This window comes from Garra rufa, chromosome 17, assembly GCF_049309525.1.
Source record: "Garra rufa chromosome 17, GarRuf1.0, whole genome shotgun sequence".
Taxonomy (NCBI): domain Eukaryota; kingdom Metazoa; phylum Chordata; class Actinopteri; order Cypriniformes; family Cyprinidae; genus Garra; species Garra rufa.
The window spans coordinates 7236365-7261200 of record NC_133377.1 but is presented as its reverse complement, the minus strand read 5'-3'; the positions used below and the strand labels follow the sequence as shown (position 1 = coordinate 7261200).

Genomic DNA, 24836 nt, shown 5'->3' with positions numbered 1-24836 from the left:
TTAAATAAATTTAATTTATTTTTCTCTCTGTGAGAGAATTGTAAAAATCTTATTCAAATCTTATTCATGTTGAATGTTAGAAAATCTAAATGTATCAAGAAAATATAAAAATATTTTGAAAAAAAATTGAATTCTGAAATTCCATTTGGAAATTGGAAAAAAATCATTTTGTAAAGGGAAAAAGTACAAAAACATGATTAAAATGCCTATTATTTCTAGCAAATATAAAAATGCATTGCTAAACAATAAATTCATTTTAAAATGTAAAAAAAATGTAAAGAATTTTTTTTTTAAATATACAAATATTACTTTTAGGTAGTACAAAACCTATGTTATATTAAAAAATTACATTGAAAATAATAATATTCTATAGAGTGAAATAATTTTTATACAGTAGTTTAATGAATTTAAATAAATGAATAATTTAAATAATTTAATAATTGTTGTTTTAGATAGATATATAAAAAAAAACATTTTGTAAAGGAGAAAACTGAAAGGAAAAAAATATCACCAGATTTATTTTTTATTAGAAAAAAATAATTTAAATAAGTTAATAATGTAAATAATTTAATAATTGTTGTTATATATATATATATATATATATATATATATATATATATATATATATATATATATATATATATATATATATATATATATAGAGAGAGAGAGAGAGAGAGCATGGAAAAAATCAGTTGAAAATTGACAAAAAAAACATTTTATAAAGGAGGAAACTGAAAGAGAAAAAATGTATGAAAATATCACTAGAGATTTATTTTATTATTAGAAAAAAATAATTTAAATTAATATATATATATATAGCTTGGAAAATTCAATTGAAAAATTGACCAAAAAAAACATTTTGTAAAGGAGGAAATATCACTAGAGATTTATTTTTATTAGAATTTTTTTAAATAAATTAATAATATAAATAATTTAATAATTTATTTTATTATTCATTTTTGTTATATAATTTTTTTTAAATTTAAATGTAAAATAATTTAAAAAAAATTTGTGAAGGGGAAAAATTGAAAGAAAAAATGTAAAAGGGAAAAAACTTTAAAAAAAAATACAAAAAATTTTATTACTTCTAGTTATAAAAAATTATGTAATATAAAAAAAATGACATTGAAAATAAATTCTGTTGAGTGGAGGGCGTTAATGCAGTAGTTTATACAAAGTACACAGTAATGGGGAGTAAAAATAAAAAAATAAAAAAATCATCAGACACCAGCTTGAAAATACATGATCCTTTATTTTTTTGTGGTTGTACGTAATTAGACATTTATCTATTTTATGCCCATATAAACTGTATAATTCTGTGTAGAATAGCAGAAACATGCTAGCCCTCATGAAGCATTGTTCAAGAACAACAGTTAACATAGACTCGATGGATTACATAAAACATTCCTTCAGTTTTGAAATCCATGCGTTATAGTAGATACGTGGAACGAATGTTATCATCGTCACATCAGTTATGCACCGCTCAGACTCTACCGAGTTCATCTCGCTCATTTGGGTTCTTTAAGGCATGATCTCTCCGCTTTGCCTTCAGTAGACCTTCAGGATGCTTTACTGGAAATGCTAAGTTGCCACGACACAGAACTATGTACAAGAAATGCTAATTTGAAACGCTCTAAATGTAGCATAATCTTAACCTGACACCTTATTAAAAGTCATGGTTTGTAACCTTATGCTGTGGACCAAGTGAAAGGATGATTTCACACAGACTGTCAATACACATGTCCATACACAGGCCAATGCATTGATTCACAGAAGCTTAACATAAGCATACACATACTGCCATCCATCACTTGTACAAGTACTCAAGGCTGTTTGTTCCTCATCATGACAGGCTGATAGAAATAGTAACGTGGAGCCTATTTTTGTTTCTCATTTTAAACAGGGACTGAATGTTTTATGATGAACTATTTATTCTTAGTCTTCAAAGATGCTTGTGATGTTTCAAATATAACTTGAAAATTGAAAACTATGGCTTTCGTTCTTATGCAAAACACAGCTGTTTTTGTCCATATCATTGAAAAGAGAAAACAGTGACTCTTAAAGGGATAGTTCACCCAAAAATAAAAATTATCCTATGATTTGCTCCCCCGCCAAGCCATCCTATGTGACTTTATTCTTTCAGACGGATACAATCTGAGTTATGTTAAAAATGTCCTGGCTCTTCCAAGCTTTATAATGACAGCGAATGGGTGTTGAGATTTTGAAGTCCAATAAAGTACATCCATTCATCATAAAAAGTACTCCACATGGCTCCAGGGATTAAAGGAGAAGAACAAAAATGTACAGATAATGTCCTCACCCCCTTGTCATCCAAGATGTTCGTGTCTTTTTGAGGAAAACATTTCAGGATGTTTCTCCATATAATGGACTTCTATGGTGCCCCGAGTTTGAACTTCCAAAATATAATTTAATTGTGGCTTAAAACAATCCCAAATGCAGTTGTAAACAATCCCAGCCGAGGAAGAAGGGTCTTATCTAGCAAAGCGATTTTTTTTTTTTTTTTACAATTTATATAGTTTTTAACCTCAAACGCTCATCTTGCTCTGTCTGGACATTTCTTACACAAATGCGTCACTTTACTTCAGGAGGCCTTTAAGCCTCCAGAGATGTGTGGAGTACTTTTTATGATGGATGGATGCACTTTATTGGACTACAAAAACTCAGCACCCATTCACTGCCATTATAAAGCTTGGAAGTATATATATTTTTAATATAACTCCCAATTGTATTCGTCTGAAAGAAAAAAGTCATATACACCTAGGATAGCTTGAGGGTGAGTAAAACATGAGGTAATTTTCATTTTTGAGTGAACTATCCCTTTCATATTTTTGTGGAATTTTGTGGATTTTTGGGGGGGGGAATTAAAAGAACAGCATTTATTTGAAATGGAACTATTTTGTAACATAAAAGTCTTTTTTATGTCACTTTTGATCAATTTAATGCACCCAGATTGTTTCATAGTAATTTAAATGTTTGCTTACATACGTTTTTTTTCACCTTACACTAAAGAAAATGCAGCTTAATTTCAAGCAAAAACATTTTAATATGCTAAATATTGTGCATTTGTATTGGTTTATTTAGATTTTGAGATCAGATTTGACTTTGACATGGTTTCTGATAAGATTTGATGTCTTCCGTGCTATGAAAGTTGAGTCAAATTAAAATTTTATACCGGTAAAATAAATTTTTCATGTGTTCTGCAGAAGAAAAAAAGCCATTTGAGTTTGGACTTGAGGAAATTGACAAAAGTTTCATTTTTGGAGGTGAACTATTCCTTTAAGACGTTGCCATTACTATAACTTTTCCTCCTCCTGTTTTTGGAGTTTGCAAATCTAATAATTTTAAACTCTAAAGTCTTCTAAACTTTAAAAAATGTATTTAATTTACATCTCAGCTAGTAAATTCTGACAGTTATGATAATAATCTAAAACTGTCTACTCTACAATTGGAGAAAAATACAGTATTAAGCTCTTTTAAGCATTTAGACCATGTGCTTATTGAATACATTTGGCTCTTAAAGGGACAGTTCACCCAAAATTAAAATTCTGTCATTATTTATTCTCACATGCTGTTTTAACTCTATAGACCAATTCAGTGTTTGCAAACAGTGATGACGTTTTTTTGCTGGCAAAGCCTATCTGGTGGTAGAAAATGTAGCAGTCAAATTTGAGTATATTTCAAAATTCTGATTTTATGAACTGCATAAGTGAGTATTATGTAGACCTTTTATTTATATCAAATATAAACCGCAAGTGACGTAACTGGCATCTACTCCAAATTGGTCTATATGACTGACTTTCTTGTGTAGAACAGAAAAGGAGATATTTAGCAGAATGTTCAAGCTGCTCATTCCCATACAGTCTTTGGTCCCCATCCACTTTCATTATGGAAATGATGAGCTTTGACATTCTGCTAAATGTCTTATTTCATGTTCAACAAGTATTGGTCATACGAGTTGGAACGAGATCATCTGAATATCCCTTTGAAAGCACAAGCCAAGCTTCTCAAATTAGTTGAGCTATTCGTGTCAGTGTTTGTGTGTTTTAGTTTACGTCATGAGACGAGCACCAGAAGCCCGTCCAGCTCTTCTAACTGATGACACAAGCACGAGAGCACAAAATGTGATTACATTTCCTAAATCTCTCCAACTGTGCAGCCTGCGAAAGCTCTCTGGAGTGTCACTAACAGGAGAATTATTCTCTTCAATAAGTAGCAAATGAGCTGCCTCTCTTAAATCCAGACGTTTGCACTCCTTCTTTGGAGATTTCTCTTTGAAAGGACGTTGGAAGTAAAGAATGGGATAAACTTGGATTGCAGGAGGGGAATACATTACTCATTCTGAAATCATTTCAGGCTCCTCATGTGAAATGTGAATCCTGATCTCATGACACCCTATTAGTGTTGACTGCTGGTTTTCATATGCAGGGGAACAATCTAAGCTGATTTGTATGATTATGGCTATGTTTGGAATAGCATAATACTATACGAATTTTCTGTGTGCATGGGGAACCTGCTGGGGGCATCTAATCAAAAATGTCTAGGTCATAGTTTGGGGAAAACAAAAAAACACTATCATTCAAAATTTGGGGGCTGATAAGATTTTGAAAATAAAAATAAGTCTTATACTCACCAAGGCTGCATTTATTTGATTAAAAACAGTAAAAAACAATTACAATTTAAAATAGCTATTTTCTGTTTGAATGTCAAAATATAATTTATTTCTTTGATGCAAAGCTGATTTTTCAGCATCATTACTCCAGTCTTCAGTGTCACGTGTTCCTTCAGAAATCACTCTAATATGCTGATTTGCTGCTCAAGAAGCATTATTATTATTATCGGTGTTGAAAACAGTTGTGCTGTTTACTGTTTTTGTGCATAACGTGATATTTCTTTTAGGATTCACTGAGTAGAAAGTTCAAAAGAACAGCATTTATTTACAATAGAAATCTTTTGCAGCTTTACAAAAGATTTTTGTGACTTTTGATCAATTTAATGCATCCTTGCTGAATATAAGTATTAATTTCTTTAAAAAAAAAAAAAAATAACCCCAAACTGAGTGTATTTTTTTACACAGTTTAAAGTTAGTTAATTTTTTTTAAATAATAGTGTCAAGCTATATATTACAGTTGAAGTCAAAAGTTTTCATACGCCTTTCAGAATCTGCAAAATGTACATTATTTGACCAAAATAAGAGGGATCATATGGAATGCTTGTTATATATTATTTAGTACTAACTTGAATAAGATATTGTCACATAAAAGATGTTACATATAGTCCACAAGAGAAAATACTAGTTGAATTTATAAAAAAATTACCCTGTTCAAAAGTTTACATGCTTGTTACCTGAATAATTCACTGCTGTTTTTTTTTTTTTTAGTGATAGTTGTTCATGAGTCCCTTGTTTATCCTGAACAGTTAAACAGGCCACTGTTCTTTAGAAAAATCCTTCAGGTCCCACAAATTCTTTGCTTTTTCAGCATTTTTGTGCATTTTAACCATTTCCAACAATGACTTTAAGATATTGAGATCCATCTTTTCACACGAGGACGACTGAGGGACTCATATGCAGCTATTATTAGAACCGGGGGTGAAAACTTTTTTTAATTTGAAGATCTGGATACATTTAACTTTTGTCTTCTGGAAAACATGCAGATATCTTCTGTAGATTCTAAAGGGCAGTACTAAATGAAAAAAAAAATATGATATTTAGGCAAACTAAGAAAAATGTACACATCTTCATTATGTTCAAAAGTTTTCACACCCGTCTCTTAATGCATAGTTGTTTTCCTTCTGAAGCATCAGTGAGTGTTTGAACCTTCTGCAATAGTTGCATATGAGTCCCTCAGTTGTCCTCAGTGCGAAAAGATGGATCTCTAAATCATACAGTCATTGTTGGGAAGGGTTAAAACACAAAAACGCTACAAAACCAAAACATTTGTGGGACCCGAAGGATTTTTCTGAAGAACAGCGGGCAGTTTAACTGTTCAGGACAAACAAGGAACTCATGAACAACTATCACTAGACAAAAAAACAACACAGCTGTGGATCATTCAGGTCACAACACAGTATGTAAACGTTTGAACAGGGTCATTTTTATAAATTCAACGTATTTTATCTTCTGGACTATATGTAAGCGTCTATCTTTTATTCAGGTCAGTACTAAATCAAAAATAGCATGCATTTTGTATGATCCCTTTTTTGGTAATATAATTAACATTTTGCAGATTCTTCAAGGTGTAAGGAAACTTTTGACCTTCTTTCTTTAGATTTATGGAGATAAGACATGGTCTTGAAGAGGATTCATAAGAATTTGCTAAAATGTGCAGTATAGAATATATTAAACAGCAAGAAATACACTCGATCTTGCATTTCCAAGTTGATGAATGAACCAGCTGTGATTTTTAACATCTCATTCTTCACTATTTGAAAGCCATTTTCCCTAAACTGGAAAGCAAGCATTAAGTAGTACACTAGTATTCCACTCCGAACACATGAAATGATCAATAATCTGCATGAAAGTGCTGCCGCTTAATACACGTCCCAAAACCTTGACACATCTCAGAAGAGAAAACACGTGGCCGGTCCTCTCTGGTTCAAGCCGGTCCTCACACCCAGCCTTCTGTTCTTGTGCGTAAGCCGCTCAGACAGAATATTGATATGAGCCATTTTTCACCCAGCAGTCTGCCTGAGCTCTCTTCCCCATGGCCAAGGTTAATTAGCAGTCATTAAAGAAGAAATATACGCGTCCCTCCTCTGGCGGGAATGAAAAACGAAGGTGCGGATGACTCGTGGATGGCAGTGCAGTGAGAGGACAGTCCGTTAGCCTGTCGCCATGGTGACAGAGACGAGAAGGTAATGGTCACCAATGCGGGGATGTTTAATTGTTCTGAAATTCCTTCAGGTGCCTTTCAACACGCTTGATTAATGGTGCAATCCATCCTGACAATGAGGGCTTTTGAATATGAATGACCACCCAACCTCAAGTCCTCTAGACTAGAGGTATATAGAAGTATTAGCCTTACTTTTACACTCTTCTATGTGTCTGAAAAATTTCAGTTCCACTGCTCATTGTATACTCATTTAGGTTGGTTTGGAGATTAATGGGAGGTTTTGTTTTTCAAATCAGATACTAACAGTCTCATACACGTCCTTGGGAAATGCATACGGTCTGTAACCTTATTAAAGTCGAACTGCCGCAATGTTGTGGAGTCCCAAATGACCAGTGGCTGAGGGAATCAATGTTTTCTAGACCTCTGACCTGCATTCCCACAATTCTTCATTCCTGACATGTGAGGACTTATTCAGTCTAGCTGATAAGGACACTATCCCGTCACTAACAGGCAAGACTGCTCGCCTGCTCTTAAATACATTTTGCTTAAATTGTCAAAAAAGAACATTTCTTATACTTAATGAAGGGAAATTTAAAGTCGACATGAAATGTACTCAAAACCCTTTTTACTTTTGTAATGTAATTTAAAAAACATGCTTAGGGCTGGGTAAAAATAAAAATAAAAATCTTGATTTCAATAGATTCTTGTTTTTATAAAACAATATTGATTCTTAAATCCCCAAAATTGATTAGAATAGAATAGAAAGCCTTTATTGTCATTATACACAGAAATTTAGAGCAGCTCCTTAAAAAGATTAGTCTATAGCCTGTTTTAGTTAATAAATGGTAGAGTTGGGGTACTCGGACTTGAGTCCGGTCTCGAGTAAAACTTTTAGCGGACTCGGGCTTGTCACGGACTCGGATGCAGTTTGACTTGGACTCGAGCTTTTCGGACTCAAGAATTATTGCCGAGTCCAGGGACAGTTGACGGAAATTTTACTGACTTGATGCATTAATACAAAAGTTACATTTAGTATTCACACGTGTTTATAGGTCTTGCCAATACTTGAAAGCCTGCTGGTTTCTTTGCATACACACACCCAAAGTGTGTTCACCGAAAGCGCCTTAGTCAACATGCGAATGCTGAATTAAGTTTTCTTTTGCATGTTATTGCTACACACTTACACAAAAAGTAATGTCAAAATGCACCATCTTGGAGAGTATTCATGCAAATGCATTCGGTTTTGTCTTGAATGAATTTGAACAGTTGTGAGAAATACAGATGTGTCAAAATATATGATCTGTGACAGCAGCCTAAACCTGCTGCAGCAGACTGCGTCATATTACATTTACCTTTTTTATCTTACAATTTAGAATTTTTTTATATGTTGTTTATGTTGTATTTCGGACTTTATAACTCAATTTAACTCAACAGTAGTGACTTTGTCAGTTCTGAGGGGAAAAATGCCAGAAGTGTGGGATATAAACTCATGATTTTGAGCTGAGGGGAAAAGGGAGAATGTCTTTTCTTATCAGAACTGTATAATATTATGTCGGAATTGTAAAAATAAAGTGAGAATTTTGTTACTTTTGATATGAAAGAAAGTTTCCTATTTCAAATTCTGTCCATTTTGTTACTACCCTGGAGATCCAGAGGTCTCGCGAGAGCACAATTTGAATTGTCTCTGCAAGACACTCTGGCATCGAGCAATGATGCACGTTACTGCATTACGTAAGCAGTTCTGGGAACCAATCAAATCGGTGTATCCGATGTAGGCGGGCCAGAGGCGAGCTAAGCTGATGACGATAGCGCTGCGACATCCGGAATCATTTAGTAAACATTGAAAGATGGCAACAGATGAACACCAGTTGTTTGAAACGGCTTTGTCCGCTACAATGAACAAGTTAGACTGGGCTTTTCATATAAAAGAGGAACAGAAATCCGTGCTTGAATCGTTCCTTTGCAAGAAGGACGTTTTTGCTGTTTTGCCGACTGGATCCGGCAAGAGTTTAATCTATCAGTTAGTGTGTATCACCGTGTATTGTTGTGATTGGTCGTGGCGTTATCCAATTGCGTGCAGTGAGAGTTTCAAATGCATGCTTGGTGCCGCCCCTCGAGTAAGGCGCTTTTCATTGCTCGATGCCAGACCCTTAATCTTAATAGATTAGGGTCTGGATTTTTTCCAGGCTATTTTGTTACAGTATTCAAACAATAAATGCAGTTTTGCCGCAGTTTGATGGGGGCTGTATCTGAAATCGCCCCCTATACCCTCAAATAGCGCACTATTTGAGGGGACAGCCATTTTAAGTGGTGTTTGAAACAATAATGGACGTTCTCCTGCGCACTTATTCAATCCCACAATGCACCGTAAAAAGAAGTGTACAACTCAATGTACACTCAATAGGTGCGTTCGACTTCATGCGGCGCTGCGCAGACCGATCGGCGGCTGACTTGAAGTAGTGCATGCCGGTTAGAAATTTTGTCCGACTTGAACCGGCGCCGACGCCACGTGACGTTCACGTGTGGCATCAAAGTAACGCGAGAGCGTTTCGAGAACAGCCGGCTTGCTCAGCCAGCGCAGCATTTCAGAAGGGACTGCGCCAGGCTGTGATGACGTCACAGCTTCTCATGATTGGCCACATTCACCACATGACGATGATCACGCGTGTTTCGTGCATAACAAATCAATTTGCATGCCATTTCGTAAATAGTTTACGATCTTTTGACTGCAGTACATCAAGGACCAGCATAAACCAGCAAAGGGCCAGTATAAACCAGCAAAGGACCAGTATAAACCAGCTAAAACCAGTATCCCAGTACCAAAACATACCTAACCAGCATATGCTGTTTTTTTCAGCAGGGAGGCTACCAGCTGACTCTTACAGCATTAGTTGAGTTTTTTTTTTTCCTTGAGAAAATCTGGCATGTGCTGTGGCTGATACAGTCAAACCAAAAATGATTCAGATACCAGATATAATGGAGTGGGTGCAGGACACTATAATTAATTTATGTAAGTGAGGAAAGCAAAATAAATTAAACTGTGACATATTATACCCAAAAATTCTTCATACAGAGGACTACCAGTAAAATGGATAAACATTTGGGACCAAAAATTATTCAGACACTTTAATCTGACCAATCTGACAAGTGCTTTTTCTTTAATTGCTAATTTGACTTTTGTTACAGCACAGAATGAACAAAATTAAGCATTGCTTTGAAATTGGTTAACAAAGTATTGATAGTTGTGTAAATAGTGTCATACTAACAGTTTATAGCATAATTTTTGGTTGATTGTAATCCATTACATACCTTTTTTATCAAAGTTATTTGACATTATCAATATGAATTTGTTGTCATATTGAGTTTTTGTCATATTTTATTACGAATTAAACTATATTGAATAAACTGTGTGAATAATGTGAGAAATGTTGAAGGTGTCTGAATAATTTTGGTTTGACTGTACAGTATATATCCAAAATGATCAATATTGAATCAAATTGAATCACAAGCTTGTGAATCAGAATTGAATCGAATCGAATCATGAAATTACTTACATTAATTGTTACCAATAAAGTAACAATGATTAACACAAATCTTAGAAAAATCTAATTCAATAATGTGCAGCTGAATGAAAACAAGTAAGCTGAAGTGCTTTGCTAGCAGTTTAATATACATGATGATGATCATATATAAAATGTGTGAATATTTGGTTTGACTTTTGCATTTCTGGTCAGCTAAATTGTCAACAGAAATTAGAAGTGATTTAGTATCAAATAACAAAAAAAGGTGTACAATTGATGTAGTGCCATATATGAAATGCAAGATAAAAAAAACAGATATTGTGGCCAATAATTAAGAATTAATTCAATTTTGTGGCCACGTTTTACTAATTTGTGCACTTGTTTTAATTGAGGTAAAATGTGACCACGATTGAACTAAAACAAAGAATTAATAAGTGGAAAAAAAATCTCAATTCATAACTATGACATCTTGTTTTTTTCCAATTTCATGTGTGGGGCTCCAGAAGAATAAATAAATAACATTAAATGTGATGTATTTACATGTGATTTGCTGATTTGGTTTAAAAACATTTTTTTTGTTATGCTGGTTGAAAGTGTCTTTACATCCTGATAGCAATCACTAAGTGCTTTCGAAGCTAGGTTGCTGTTGTTAGCCTCTCTGAAATCACCTACCCTACCTTTAAAGATGATACTGAATCAGTAAGAAACAAGAATTGAATTGACTGCAAAAGAAGTCTATTTTTAACGCTATGTCAATAAGACTAGCAAAGTGTAGTATGAAAGTAAATGGGGTCAGTTTTGATTTCATGTCGACTTCAAGACTGTTTAAAGGGAGAGAAATCTGAAAGAAAAGCCTGTAGAAAAAAGGCACCCGACTCTATATTATAGCGGCACATAAAAGCGGTAAATAGCCATACTCGTGACCAATATGCTAATGAATGTAATATGAGGACCAAAATAACCATCACTGTACACTGTAATGTGCTCATTAGAGACAGCAAGCTGTTGATTTACTTGAGACACACAAGCGGTTAAATACGTTTTCTATTACTAGTATAACATGGAGCCTCTCATTATCAATGGCTGATGTGCAGTTCGCCATGATCGGGCCGCAGGTGGGTGAATGCGACGCGGCCGATGTGGTCCATTTGTTTTTCCTATGGATGTTTTCCTGAATGCCCTGAGAGCAAAAGTGCTGAGAAGAAAGATCCCACCGCACCAATTAAACCACATCCAATTTGCTAGACTGTCCGTGATTGGCTGCTGGAGGGAGGATAATGGAGTAAAGAAATCGAAACTACAAATGTGTGAAAAGAAAGAACTGAAAACACAAGATAGCGCCGAGTGGAGAGATGAAGAGTGAAGTGAAATATCGTAATGTCATCCCTCTCAGAAACCTGATCCTGGTTCGGAGCTGATAATTCACAACACACCTTTCTGGATTATTTAGGGTTTATGCGGGGTGGCAGGTTTCTCCTGATCTCTGTGAGTCTGCACCGGAGCCGAAGACACTCCTGGTGGCGCGGCGTCTCTGGTTTTCCAGCTCACAGCGGGGTTTGAGTCCTTCAGCTGTGGATCGAAACTCAACAGCTTGTGTCAAACGCTTCCAGTTCTGGAACCATCTTGTCCATTTCGTCCTCGAGTTTGTGTCAGTGTGCCAAACAGACAAGCACCAAAGAGTTCATGTTGGTCGATGAGAATACTAAAAGGTCGTTTGATTGAGGATGAGAGGTGGGCCTCACAACTTGTGAGTTGTGATTTGATGGCTTACTTGTTTTGTCTCAGAGCACTTTGGGGAAGACAGAACAAAACGAGAGTTAAAAGAACATAGACTGCATTTCCTCAAGGAGATATAACAATTGCTTGCAAGGCAGTTAAAAGAACAGTGTTCAAGTTTTAGGTGAGCTCAGGACACTAAAAGTAGGTCTTATTGCCAGTCGGTGCCACACAGGAATCAATAGACACACTATGTTCCAAAATCTAGTGAACTGCCTAGGCAGCAATTTAAGGCATCATAGGTCTGACACAAAGGCTTTTCCAAAAGCTAGGCGGCGTAATTAGATTAGCATCACATCAATCCTTTGAGGACAAGAATACACTGCGATGAGCAGTCCAATAAATCCAAGATGGTGGACAAAGTGACAAAGTTTATTACTAAATGCATAGCTACAAATGGTTTAAAATGATTAAAATTAGGGCTGTGATGATAAATTGATGCATCTCGGTACGTGGATTGATGCATCGCGATTCGTGGAGATTCTGAGTTTAGTTTTTAACAGCAGATGGCACTCTAATCTTTGAGAGCTTTTGCGTGTGCACTTTAATTTTCGCACAACGCCTCAGTTCAATTTTGCTCACTTAAAAGGATAGTTCACCCAAAAATAAAAATTGATGTTTATCTGCTTACCCCAGGGCATCCAAGATGTAGGTGACTTTGTTTCTTCAGTAGAACACAAACAAAGATTTTTACTCAAACTGTTGCAGTCTGTCAGTCATATAATGGCAGTCAATGGGATCCACATCTTTGAGAGTCAAAAAAACACAGACAACACAGACAAAACCAAATTAAACCCTGTGGCTCATGACGATACACTGAGTTCTTAACACACAAAACAATCGGTCTGTGCAAGAAACTGTACAGTTTTTATATAATTTTTTACCTCTGATCTACTGCAGTTTTCAACTGTCCTGAGCGCGTTCACAACAGCGGTGCGTGATTTGTCAATGTGCTGTGGGTATGTAGTTGATGAAATGTCAACACTCCCGGATGAGTTCGCGCAAGTAAGCGTAATTTTTTAGTTTTTAATCATTTGCAAGATTCAGGATAAGCACAAGTAATTACCATTTTGAGTAGCCGCTATGCACTGCGTAAACAATCAGTGACGTATACGCACGGATTGCTTCCGCATGTGCATCTACTATGCAAGAGCATGTTGATGCTTCATGTGCCGGCTGTTGTGAACATGCTCAGGACAGTTGGACATAGCGGTAGATCAGAGGTAAAAAATTATAGAAATACTGTTCAGTTTCTTGCACAGAAAGAACGTTTTGTGTCTTAACACCTCAATGTATCACCACAAGCCGCAGGGTTTAATTTGGTTTTGTCTTCATATGTTTTTTTGACTAGCTGACTGCCATTATATGACTGACAGTCTGCAACGGTTTGAATTAAAAATCTGTGTTTGTGTTCTACTGAAGAAACAAAGTCACCTACATCTTGGATGCCCTAGGGGTAAGCAGACAACCATCAAATTACATTTTTTGGGTGAACTATCCCTTTAAACTGTAAAATTCTGAATATAATATACTTAGTGCTGTCAATCGATACAAAAATTTACTAATTAATCACATTTTTTTAATGAATTATGATTAATTCCACCTAACATTAAAGTTTTAAAATATACTTTTATATTGCTGTAATATTACATTCAATTTTCAAATTAATGTAAAAACAGCATAAAGACAGTAAAAAAAAATTTTATATTGTTTATATTTATTTGTTATTTTTATGACTGAAGCCGAGTGTAATGTTTCCATCACCCTGTTTTTATGCATATTTTAAAGTATTCCATCAGAAACGAGTTGCATGAATGCCACATTTCAAACTAAAATTCCTTTATTCTCACATGGGGTGAGGTTTTTTACTTGGGCGAAAAAGTGTTAATGAATAATGGGAGTTGGAAACACATTTGCTGAATAAATTCCTTTGTACGCATCAAAAAATCGTGACTTTTTATTATGAGACGCTAAAACTTGACTAACCAGTGGACCGGTCTCGTTCCACAGCATCTGAAATGTTGCTACCCAGCAGGCACACAATGTCATAAGTCGTTAATATTAGGTTAGATTTAGGTCGTGACGTCAGGTGACCAAAATCCAACGTCTAGTCAGCGTCTAAGGACAACGTTATTTTGACGTCCAATAACGACGTCAAATGACGTTGATATTTGGTTGATTTTAGGTTGTGTTGGAAAGTGACCAAAATCCAATGTCAAGCCAATATTGATGTCAAACACTGACATTTATTTGTCAGGTATGGCAACCAATATCCAACGTCTGATAGACGTCATAGTGGTTGGGGTACAACATCAATCTGACGTCATGTTGACGTCCTGTGCCTGCTGGGTATGGTCATTCTGGCATGCCTGAGCATAAAATGTATAATTGCCTCTAGGAACTGCCTTACACAACTGCATTACCAAACAACAGGCATCCACCTCCAAAAGCAACCACCTTGTTGGATGGAAACAGAGCTTACGTGCAAATGTTTTATGCCATATTCCAATTTTTGCAGTTAAATACTGATACCAATATTACTAATGTCTTTAGGAAATTGTTCTTTTTTTCCTATTATTTAACCATTGTCTATAGCCATTCAACATTACAGCATAATTGTGAGCTATCAATTTGAACATTTAGTTGACTTTAAAAATAAGAGCTTCGAATTTAAGTGAACTTAAAACTTCACATAAACCCATTATTTACCTGTGCCCCTCAGCAAGTAAACAGAAATAAACAGAAATTGTTATCAAACACTAAATTAAATCTAGCTGCAAGCAGCGATTACTGGGGTTCAAGCACTTTAAGGCATTTAAGAAATGAAAAAAGACATTATTTAGCAAGCCTGTAACCACCTAAATCAATTATTTAAAAAAGCATTTTTGGCAAATCCAGGTAATTTACCATAGAAATATTGTTTTTGAACATTTATGACTGTTATAGTGCCAGCTGTGGCCCAATCTCCTTTAAACTTAGCATGCTTGTTTAGAATCACCTATCACAAGTGCTCACCAGGTTTCATGAAGTTTTGTGTTTTCCTTTAGGCTTTATAGGATGGCCGATTTCTTTTAAAATTCTCACAGCCCTTTAGGTCAAACAGGGCCACCAAGTTTCATTCTGATCGGCCTCTGTTACCCTTTTCTAACAGGTGCTCAAATTTCATCTGCCATGTTTTTTGAGATATTTTACAGGCACTGGTGGCACCACCAAAAGGCTCTGCGATTTTTGTCCTGTGACCTCAGATTGAGCTCTTACATAAGTGTTCTGAGTTTGGCGAAGAAAACTCATTCCATTTAGGAGTTACAGGCATTTTACTAAAAGTGGCACTGACCTTGTCAAACGTTTTGGCATTCCTTTGCGACAGTGAGTCGAAAGTTTACCTTTGTTTTGATAATTATCGATATTCACTCTCCAGAGAATCTTTCTGCATTGGTTTGGTTCCGATCGGGCAAAAAACTTAGGACTAGTTCACAAAAGTTTTTCAAAAATTCCAAAATACCCCAAAAGATGCTTTCAGAAGTTTAATATTTTGGTTTGGCGGTTTAGAACGGATATGAACTACAATGAGGAATATCAATACAGTGCTGCCTTGTAAGTACTGTAATTAAATGAATTAACTAGTCCTATGTTTGTAAACGTAACATCTTGTTTATACTGAGTAAAATGTACTGTATTAGACTGTGTTAACTGTATTAGAAAAGCAAACAATAAAACATTGCTTAAAAACTACCAAGCAACAAAAGATCACACTTCATGTGATGTTTTAATATTTCTGAATCTGTCAAGCAAGCAGACATACCTGTCCTGAGGCTAAAGCCTATTATTGCCGACAGGGGAAGGCGTAATTAGACCTTGCTGCGCAGTAGTCCCCCCGTAGGGTGCTCTGGGGTACTGCACTCTGACGAGTTCTTGGCTTTGTCCTTGTTATTGTTGGGCTCGTTGTCTTTGATGATGTCATACTGGCGGCAGAACAGAGCTATCACACCTGTGCACAAACAGACAAGAGGAAGTGAGAGAGAACAACGATTCCGAGAGTTGAAGACAGGATGGCAGAGAGGTAGTGATGGATGCGATGTTGTCGAAAAAAGGAAAGGAAAAATGTATTGATGTATTGCACCATAATTCTGCCCCAAATAATAACATATCAATTATAGCCGGACTAGAACAGGATGATGAGCTGCGCTGTGGCCTTGAGTTAACGTTGTGCAAGTACTGTCCCGTTTGATGATTTATTCTTTAGACTTCTCATAGGCTTGATGTGGATTACAAAAAGATAAGGAAGGCCTCTAAGACCCAATTATAACATTAGAAAAGCTAGGCTTTTCTCTGCTCTACAAGAAAGGGTTTGTGACCACAGACTACAGATTTTGAGAACTTTATAAATGGCATTTTTACCAAATCCCTGTCTACCATCATTTGCATACGTACACGCAGAGAGTCAGAAATGTCATAAAACTTGCAGAATGTGACTGAATGAAATTAGATTTGAAATGTATTTTTCACTCAGAAGCTGCTAGTAAATCTCAAAGACACTGCAACATGGCAATGTATGAAATGGCAAGTGACACATTGAATTAACACTTAACTAGTATTTTTTTCTCAAAACAACAACAACAACAAAAAATACTCACAGTTACTAAATACTACAACTACTTTCTTCCACCATGAATTCAAATCTAAGTTTGACAGTTTAACAGCTGAGCCCAAGCCTCCGTTACTAACATTTTATAGCTAGTAGCGAAGGAATGTTGAGTTGCTTCATTTAAAGCTTATTGTATTACTGTATTAAAAGCTCACCATATTATGTAAGAGAAATGGATTATTAGAGAGAGATGGAATGAGCCAGTATGATTACCTGCATCTGAAACAGCATTCATTCTTCAGCTCAATCTCATATTTACAATGAAAGATTAGATTGAATGTCTGCTGAGGAAAACGATCTCTTTGTTGAACTATCCTTTCATTTGTTAAGGATGGTTTCTGACGACAGTGCTGCTCAGTGCATTTATTGGCTGCATCTTACAAGGTGTTGTTTAAAGTAATAATAACTTGTATAATAATAACAATGCTGTTCCAGTCTGAATGATTAATAAAAACAGTATCTTGTCGCCATCTAATGGCGAAATAATGTAACTAAATTCGCCATCATGAACACAAACATTATCTTTTTTTAACAAACAAGTCTAAGCGAGTCTAAACTAGTACATTCTTGCATACAATTCTTGCTCGCTTTACATTTTGCAACACAAAAACAGTATTTTAGAAAATTATAGTGGATTTGGGTGTCCGCTATGACAGTCATTCCCAAAGGCTGGGTCGCGGGAGATTTTTTATGGGTCGCCAAGTCGAGCACTATTTTTCAGTGTGCTTTACTAAAATTTATATGTGTAGTTCACCTAATAGCCGCGCGAGGGAGCTCGTCGTTTTCTTCTTCTGCTTTTTTTTTGTTCTTTAGCTTCTCCGTCTGCAGTGCATATGCGTTGCGTATTTTTTTCCGCACCCATGTTAACGGATTAGAGCGTTCACACTGCACGCGGTTGCGGTCCGGCAGTGCGTTCCAGAAGCGGTGCGTTTGCAGCCGTGCAGCGATCGTTTCCGCACCGAGTCTATTTTTTGCTGTGCTGCAGTCCTGAATTAAAGTGTAAAATGAACATGGATAGACACGGAAATGGTGTGATCCCACCATAAATGCATATAAATAAAGTCTCCTGTGTTTCACAATCAACACGTGGCTTTTTGGCTAGGTTTAAAACAAGGAAAAGTGCACTTTTAAATAAACAAGGCAACATAATAGATGCACTTTAGAAAAGAAAAGTTCTTTAAGGGATTGTATTTGATACAGATTTAATGCGAAAGAAAGGGACGAGAGCCGACTGTTTGTGCTCTCGGCTTTCGTGCCATTCTTTCACATTAAATCTTTATCTGTCTGTGGTAAGTTTAAATTTAAAATATTTGTGGTAGCCCAATTTCAATAAGAAAAGGAAGTTATACCTATGCTGTGTTTAAATGTGTTGCGACTTGCTTGAGCAACTCAATATACAAATATAAAAAGTCAATTGCATTGCATTGTTTATATTTATAAACAACGTATTTACGAGTTTAAACGTGAATATGTCTATTGCATTACTGTTCTGTAATAAAATAGGATCACAATGCGGAAAAGCACGTTTGGATTTGAAATCAAAATAACGAATTAATATTGTGTTCGTAGTAAACAGCCGCGGATCAGGAACGGACCGCAAACGTGTCCTGTGTGAAAGCAAAACGAGTCCGTGCATACATATTTTTGTTTTGAGAGGAAAAAATGAGAGCCTGTCATACTGTGCACTTTATAAAATGTGTATATTATGCTAGTGAGGATAAACAAAGTGAGAAGCCCTGTTAACCATTCCTGAATGCGTGTATTTTGCCTCAAAGTATCTTACTTGAGTAAATGTGGTCACAGTGGGTGCATAAAGTTCTCAAAAAATATTTCAGTAAGAAACTTGTTTTTGATTTAACTTAATGTTCATATTATTCTGATAGATGTGCAAAGCATTGAATGTTATATGAAAGGCATGCATTGATTCTGTCTGGTTTTATTGATGATAGGAAGAAAAACAAATGACTAATTGCCCTATTTTGCACTTTGTCTCATTAAGTATAAATTGTGTACACTGTAATGATGAGAATATGAAAACAATGAGATGCCCTGTCAACCCTTCCTTTCTCATTTCACCTCTGCATTTTACTTATTGTCAACAACAGGTAAATAAAAAAAAACTGTGCTTTGTCAAATATCTGTATCTCTTTTAAATAGTTAAGTGGAAGCTTAACTGACATTAAAAATGGTCATACATATTTTGTTAATGCATAAATTCTCTTCGTGATATATGAACTATATGGGCCTAATGTTTATTGGGTCACAAGGATTTATCGACTTTAAAATGTGGGTCCCCAGAAAAAAAGTTTGGGAAACACTGCGCTATGACACTCGCTGTGAGGAATGCATCATGTGGAGTGAAATGGTGAAACGAATGGTGAAATGTTTGGAGTTCTGATATCACTAGAATATCACACTCCAATCAGCTAATCAGATTCAAGGACCAGTAAAAAATTTTGTATACAAAAGTTTTTTTCTGGTCCTCGAATCTGATTGGCTGATAAGAATGCAATAGGGTGATATCAGAGCTCCTCCAACTGCTTTATTGTTTGTATCATGTATCACTCCGCTTGCCGTATTTCTCACAGCGAAAGCCCAAATCCACTATAATGTTAAAATTAATGTTTTGTGTCATGTAATGTAGTTTTAAGAGCTTTTTTGGCAAGAAAGTTGTTTGGACTTCAAATATGCAGTTTGTTAATAAAGATAACGTCTGTTTCAAAATTTGCATTGACGTTTTTGAACATGTGAGCTCCAGGGCATCAGCGGCTGTTCAGTGCTTAAAGGTTGTATCAGCGATTTCTAGCCTGAAACATAAAGTGTCAATTTCAGCTGACCTTTCATCACGATCCGCTCGCTGCCTGCCCCATAAATTGTCTGTGAAAAAACCGCGTCTCTCTGGTCAGCCTAGGGTCCGAGATATGCCAAAAAAACAATCGGCACTACCAACCTTTCCACGGATAAACAAACAGTGTTCCAACCAATCAGCGTCAGGGGTTTGGTGTTGTGGACTTTCGCTCCGCCTCCCTCACATCCCTGCACCAGTAGGAAAGTCCACAACACGAACCCCCTGACGCTGATTGGTTGGAACACTGTTTGTTTATCTGTGGAATAGTTGATAGCGCCGTTTGTTTTTTTGGCATATCTCGGACCCTAGGCTGACCAGAGAGACGCGGTTTTTTTCACAGACAATTTATGGGGCAGGCAGCGAGCGGATCGTGAATAAAGGTCAGCTGAATTTGACACTTTAAGTTTTAGGCTAGAAATTGCTGATACAACCTTTAAGAACCCGCCCGAGAGTAAATCACTTCAGCCACATCTCCAGGAATTTACAGCTGGTTCTGATATCTCTATGGTGGCTAAACATGAGCTATAACTCTATTTGGATAAATCTAATGGACAGTCTATGGTCTCATTAATCTATTATTTGTTCCAGAGCAAATAGTTTTGGCAAAATCTCATCATGTTCATCTAAATTCAGTGCTGTATATCGGAGCGCTGCCTGTGTACTTTTGACTGAATTACCTAGCAACTTTTATGATCACTGTTGTTGTTGTTTATTAAATATTCAATGAATAATATTTTATATAAATAATGGTAGTATTTAATTCCGTATTTTTTATAAATAATAGTATTTAATACTGTTTAGTATTGAGAAATGGTGCGTGTGTTCGTGATGGTGATTTTAGTTATTGTTCCACCATTAGATGGTGACAAGAAACAGTTTTTATGAGTCAGCAGTAAAGACTTTTACATAAAATAAACACAATTAAACAGAAGTTATTATTAGTTTCAACAACGGCTTTACAAAGCGAATAAATGCAGAAATCACCATTAACAAATAAAAGGATATTAATGTTATTTCCTCAGCGGACATTCAAACTAATGTTTGTTTTGTTGGAGCTGAAGAATAAATGCTGTATCAGATTAAGGTAATCACACTTGCCCAGTCCATCTCTCTCTCATTATACTCTACATTGTACAGTGAGCATATTATAATACAGTAATACAATAAGCTTTTAATGAAGTAACTCAACACTCCTTAGTTACTAGTTCTAAAGCGATTCTTTCAAATTAGTAAGGGAGGCTTGGTCTCAGCTGTTAAACTGTCAAACTTAGATTTGAAACAGAAGGAAGGCAGAAGGAAGTAGTTTTGCTCAAAAGAGGATTTTTAAAGACACTCTGTTGTTGATTTTTGTTGTATGTATTTACACACTTGTGCCGTCAAACTGTTGTATAAACACAACACTAGTAGATTTGAGATATGGCTAACACTGTGATTCCCCTTTGCCGAATTACAGCCGTGCCAATATACAGTCATATATCACGTCTATTAGTGTAATATTGCTTACATGTGTAAACTTTTTAAAAGTTATAAACCTTTTGTGTTTTAGAAATCTTGTATTCTACAGCATTGATTCTATGACCTTCAAATTATTTTTCTTCACATGATCACTGTCAATCTGACTTTTTCAAAATCACCAACAAACTGCTAGATTGCTGGTGCCATTCTTACCTGCCCACATGACGAGAACCACCACAATGATAATGAGCTCTCCAGCCCTGAGCTGGGCATCCTGGCCAACCTCCTCCATGGTCACTTCATCTGCGTGAATTCAAACAATCACAGTTCATTCGCACATCTTCAAAGCCAAAAACATGCTCATCTCTGCAGTTACAAAAGCTCAGGCATCGTGACAACATGCAAACCACAGTAGAATTATTCAAAGACCATCTTCGAATATCTAATTAATTCTTTAATTAGTCTCAAGAGGCCATAAAGCCTAAAGCAGACATTCCTCTCTGGCTCAGATATAACCAAAGCTTCATCCTTCTTGTCAAAAATCTCGATCGTTTTTATCAAACTGGCTGCTTCCAGCCAAACCAGAGCGGAATCTCATCAGAAGCCATGCTAGAGGATCACTTCAGGGTTGAGCTCTCCTCTCACTGGGATGAGACCTCAGGGGTCACTTTCTTGTCTGGAGATTGAAAGCGTCTAGTAATTAAGGCCTTGTTAGTTAAAAGAAACTGTACGCAGAGCTCTGCTCTGTGTTCGCTGATTAACCGCAGAGGGAAAACTGACGTTCTTCAGTGTCCTGCTTATCTAAAGGAGCAGAAGCACCGTGTTTCGTAATGACCGGGAGAAGTTACACTCGTCTCTTTGTGCGCAGCTCTTCATCCTCTGAAGAAACGTCGATACCCTTCAGGTGAAACTGAAATGTTATTGGATGTCTCGGGCGTTTGAGTGCAGGGGAAAAGTTGGAGCATTTTTCAGCTCACCATCGACATCAATACACGTCATGAGTCCAGTAAGAAAAACAACATGAAGCCACCCTGAAGCGATGGAGAGGGGAGGTCCGCAGAGAGAAAGATTAACTGTCTGTGTTTATTAGCCGCTCTGGTATTTAGTGAAGTGTAATGGTGCTCGCTTGATTAATTAGAGTGTACCGTGAGCACTAATGCCTGATGATTAAACAGTTTTTTTTTGTAAACGCTCCTGCTATCTAACTGACACAAGCGTCAGCTAAGAGTTAGCCATCCGTAAACCACTCTCAAGCATATTTCTACCCCTGATCCATCACAAATGACATTAGTGCAGAGTTAACAGATTTTAGATAGATGCTGAAAAAGAGAACTTTAGACCTTAATGAATGTGTGTTCATTTGTAATTTCTATATACAGTGTGTGCACAATGTAAAAAAAACTAAGGAAGACTAACCAACACAATTTTATTAGTCGCCTAACCGCAGAAAAAAAAATTCTCCATCATTTTTGGTTATACAGATAAAAGTAATACGACTTTCGAATCCGTAAAGACTCTACGTTTATTTGCGTGCATTTAGAATAACAACAAAACATTGCGCTTTTGTAAAATAATTAAAGCAAACAATATGTGCTTTCTGCCGTCTTACGCCCGTTTCACTCCGCAAGCGTGAGCAGAGCGTGAGCTTCCCGTCAGTGTAACTATAGCGTTACTGCAGCTGCAGACTCGCAAGAGTTTACACACTGGAAGCGTTTGTAGAGCGTGCAGCGGCTCCAAAGCATTTAGTAATCAGCTTTTCTCTGTGAAATTGATTACAGGTAAATATGAAATTAACAATGAAACTGCAGAAGCAGATTCAACCTAGGCCTTTCCTTCGAAGATAACTATTTGTAATACTTATTGGTGGGATCATAAAGCACTTAGGGAAGTGTTACTTTGTGGTCCCCTAATCATAAAGTTGCACATGAATGGGTAAAACATGGGTAGCGCTAGCCTACGTATGTGATTTTTTTTTTCATTTATAATTATTATTATTATCATTATTATTATTATTTTACCTTTAGTTATACAGTGCTTTATACAATCCAAGACTCACTCATAGCAGCTTTTTCTCTATGCAAAAAAAAAGAAGAAATAATTTTGCCGTAAAACATTTTGTAATTTTTTGGCTTTTTTTTTACACCATGCTTGCACCCAAACTGAATAATTAAAAACACGTTTATATCTTCTGTAGCCCAGGCCTACATATTCTACATATTTTGGACTCTTCATTTTCTTTTGATAACGATTCTTGTTAAACTCACTAGACAAGCGTATTATATGTGCATTTAAGCTTGTTCTATGCATTTATAGAACTTTTTTGTGTGAAATCATATTTATTTTGGCCATCAAAAGTGTACTGTCCCTTTATTTGAGCGTGAGCAGCGCAGCAAAAATAGACTCTGTGCCGAAACCATCGCTTCAGTGCTGCTCACGCGCTGCTCCTGCTGCCGGTGTGAATGCACTCATTTGTTAACATGGGCGCTGAAAAAAATATGCGCTGCTCACACTCTGCTCCCGCTTGCGGTGTGAAACGGGCCTTAGTCTCTGTAAACTTGAGCGCGAAACTTCAAAAATCCGTCATTTTTTTGTGATAGTTGTTCTTGAGTCCCTTGTTTGTTAACCGTTAAACAGCCCACTTTTCTTCCGAAAAATCCTTCAGGTCCCACAAATATTTTGGTTTTTCAGCATGTTTGTGTATTTGAACCCTTTCCAACAATGACTGATCTGTCTTTTCATACTGAGGACAACTGAGAGACTCATATGCAACTATTACAGAAGGTTCAAACGCTCACTGATGCTCCAGAAGGAAACACAATGTATTAAGAATTGAAAGGGGGTGAAAACTTTTTGAATTTAGTCCAATTTTAATCAGGGTCAAATTTACTTATTTTGTCTTCTGGGAAACATATAAGTATTCTCTAAAGCTTCTGAAGGGCAGTACTAAATGAAAATATATATATTTATCCAAAATACGAAAAATGTACAGATCTTCATTCTGTTCAAAAGTTTTCACACCTGTCTCTTAATGCATTGTTTTTCCTTCTGGAGCATCAGTGAGTGTTTGAACCTTCTGTAATTGTTGCATATGAGTCCCCCAGTTGTCCTCAGTGTGAAAAGATGGATCTTAAAATCATACAGTCATTGTTGGAAAGGGTTCAAATACACAAAAATGCTGAAAAACCGAAGAATTGAAAGAAAGTGTTACCAAAAAATTTAACTGACCTCAAACTTTTGAATATCAAATGAAATGTGCACTAAATTGATCACTTATTTTTGCCATTTTTGGTTCTTGAAAGTAACTCATAGTTCACTGTTTTTCAAAGACATGGATGTGAGGGATGAAGCGGTATCATCCCTTGACATTTCACTGATGTCTGTGGTTACACCTCAGTGAAAACTCCCGTGTGGATCCTGCCCCGACTATAACCTGCACGACCGAGAGTTTGACACCAAATGTCATCAGCACGGTCCAGTGCCAAAGACACTGGACGCACAACCACAAAATGGCAAGCGTTCCTGGAACACAAACCTCCCCAGCAGATGTTCGTCCAAGTAAGTAGGTCATCGAAATGGATTATACAACAGAAAAATTGACTGTATTGTGCGTCGCTATGGATAAGACAAGCTCCTAGTAACAGAAAAATTAATGGGAAAACGCACAAAAGTGAACACTTATGCCCTGAATTATGACACAACACCATTTTTAGACTTCTGGAGCGGTTGTATAACCACCT

The 24836-nt window shown here is 36.2% G+C and overlaps 1 protein-coding gene across 1 annotated transcript in view; it reads right to left on the bottom strand.

The window, feature by feature from the left end:
- Positions 1-10516: 10516 nt before the first annotated feature.
- Positions 10517-24836, bottom strand: part of fndc5b (fibronectin type III domain containing 5b) — a 36878-nt gene continuing 22558 nt past the window's right edge. The window contains exons 4-6 of the mRNA XM_073822104.1: positions 21313-21402; positions 15954-16139; positions 10517-12164 (exon numbers count right to left, since the gene is read on the bottom strand). Of these exons, the coding sequence (XP_073678205.1) occupies positions 16000-16139; positions 21313-21402 (230 nt within the window). The 3' untranslated portion in view covers positions 10517-12164; positions 15954-15999. The remainder of the gene's footprint in view (positions 12165-15953; positions 16140-21312; positions 21403-24836) is intronic.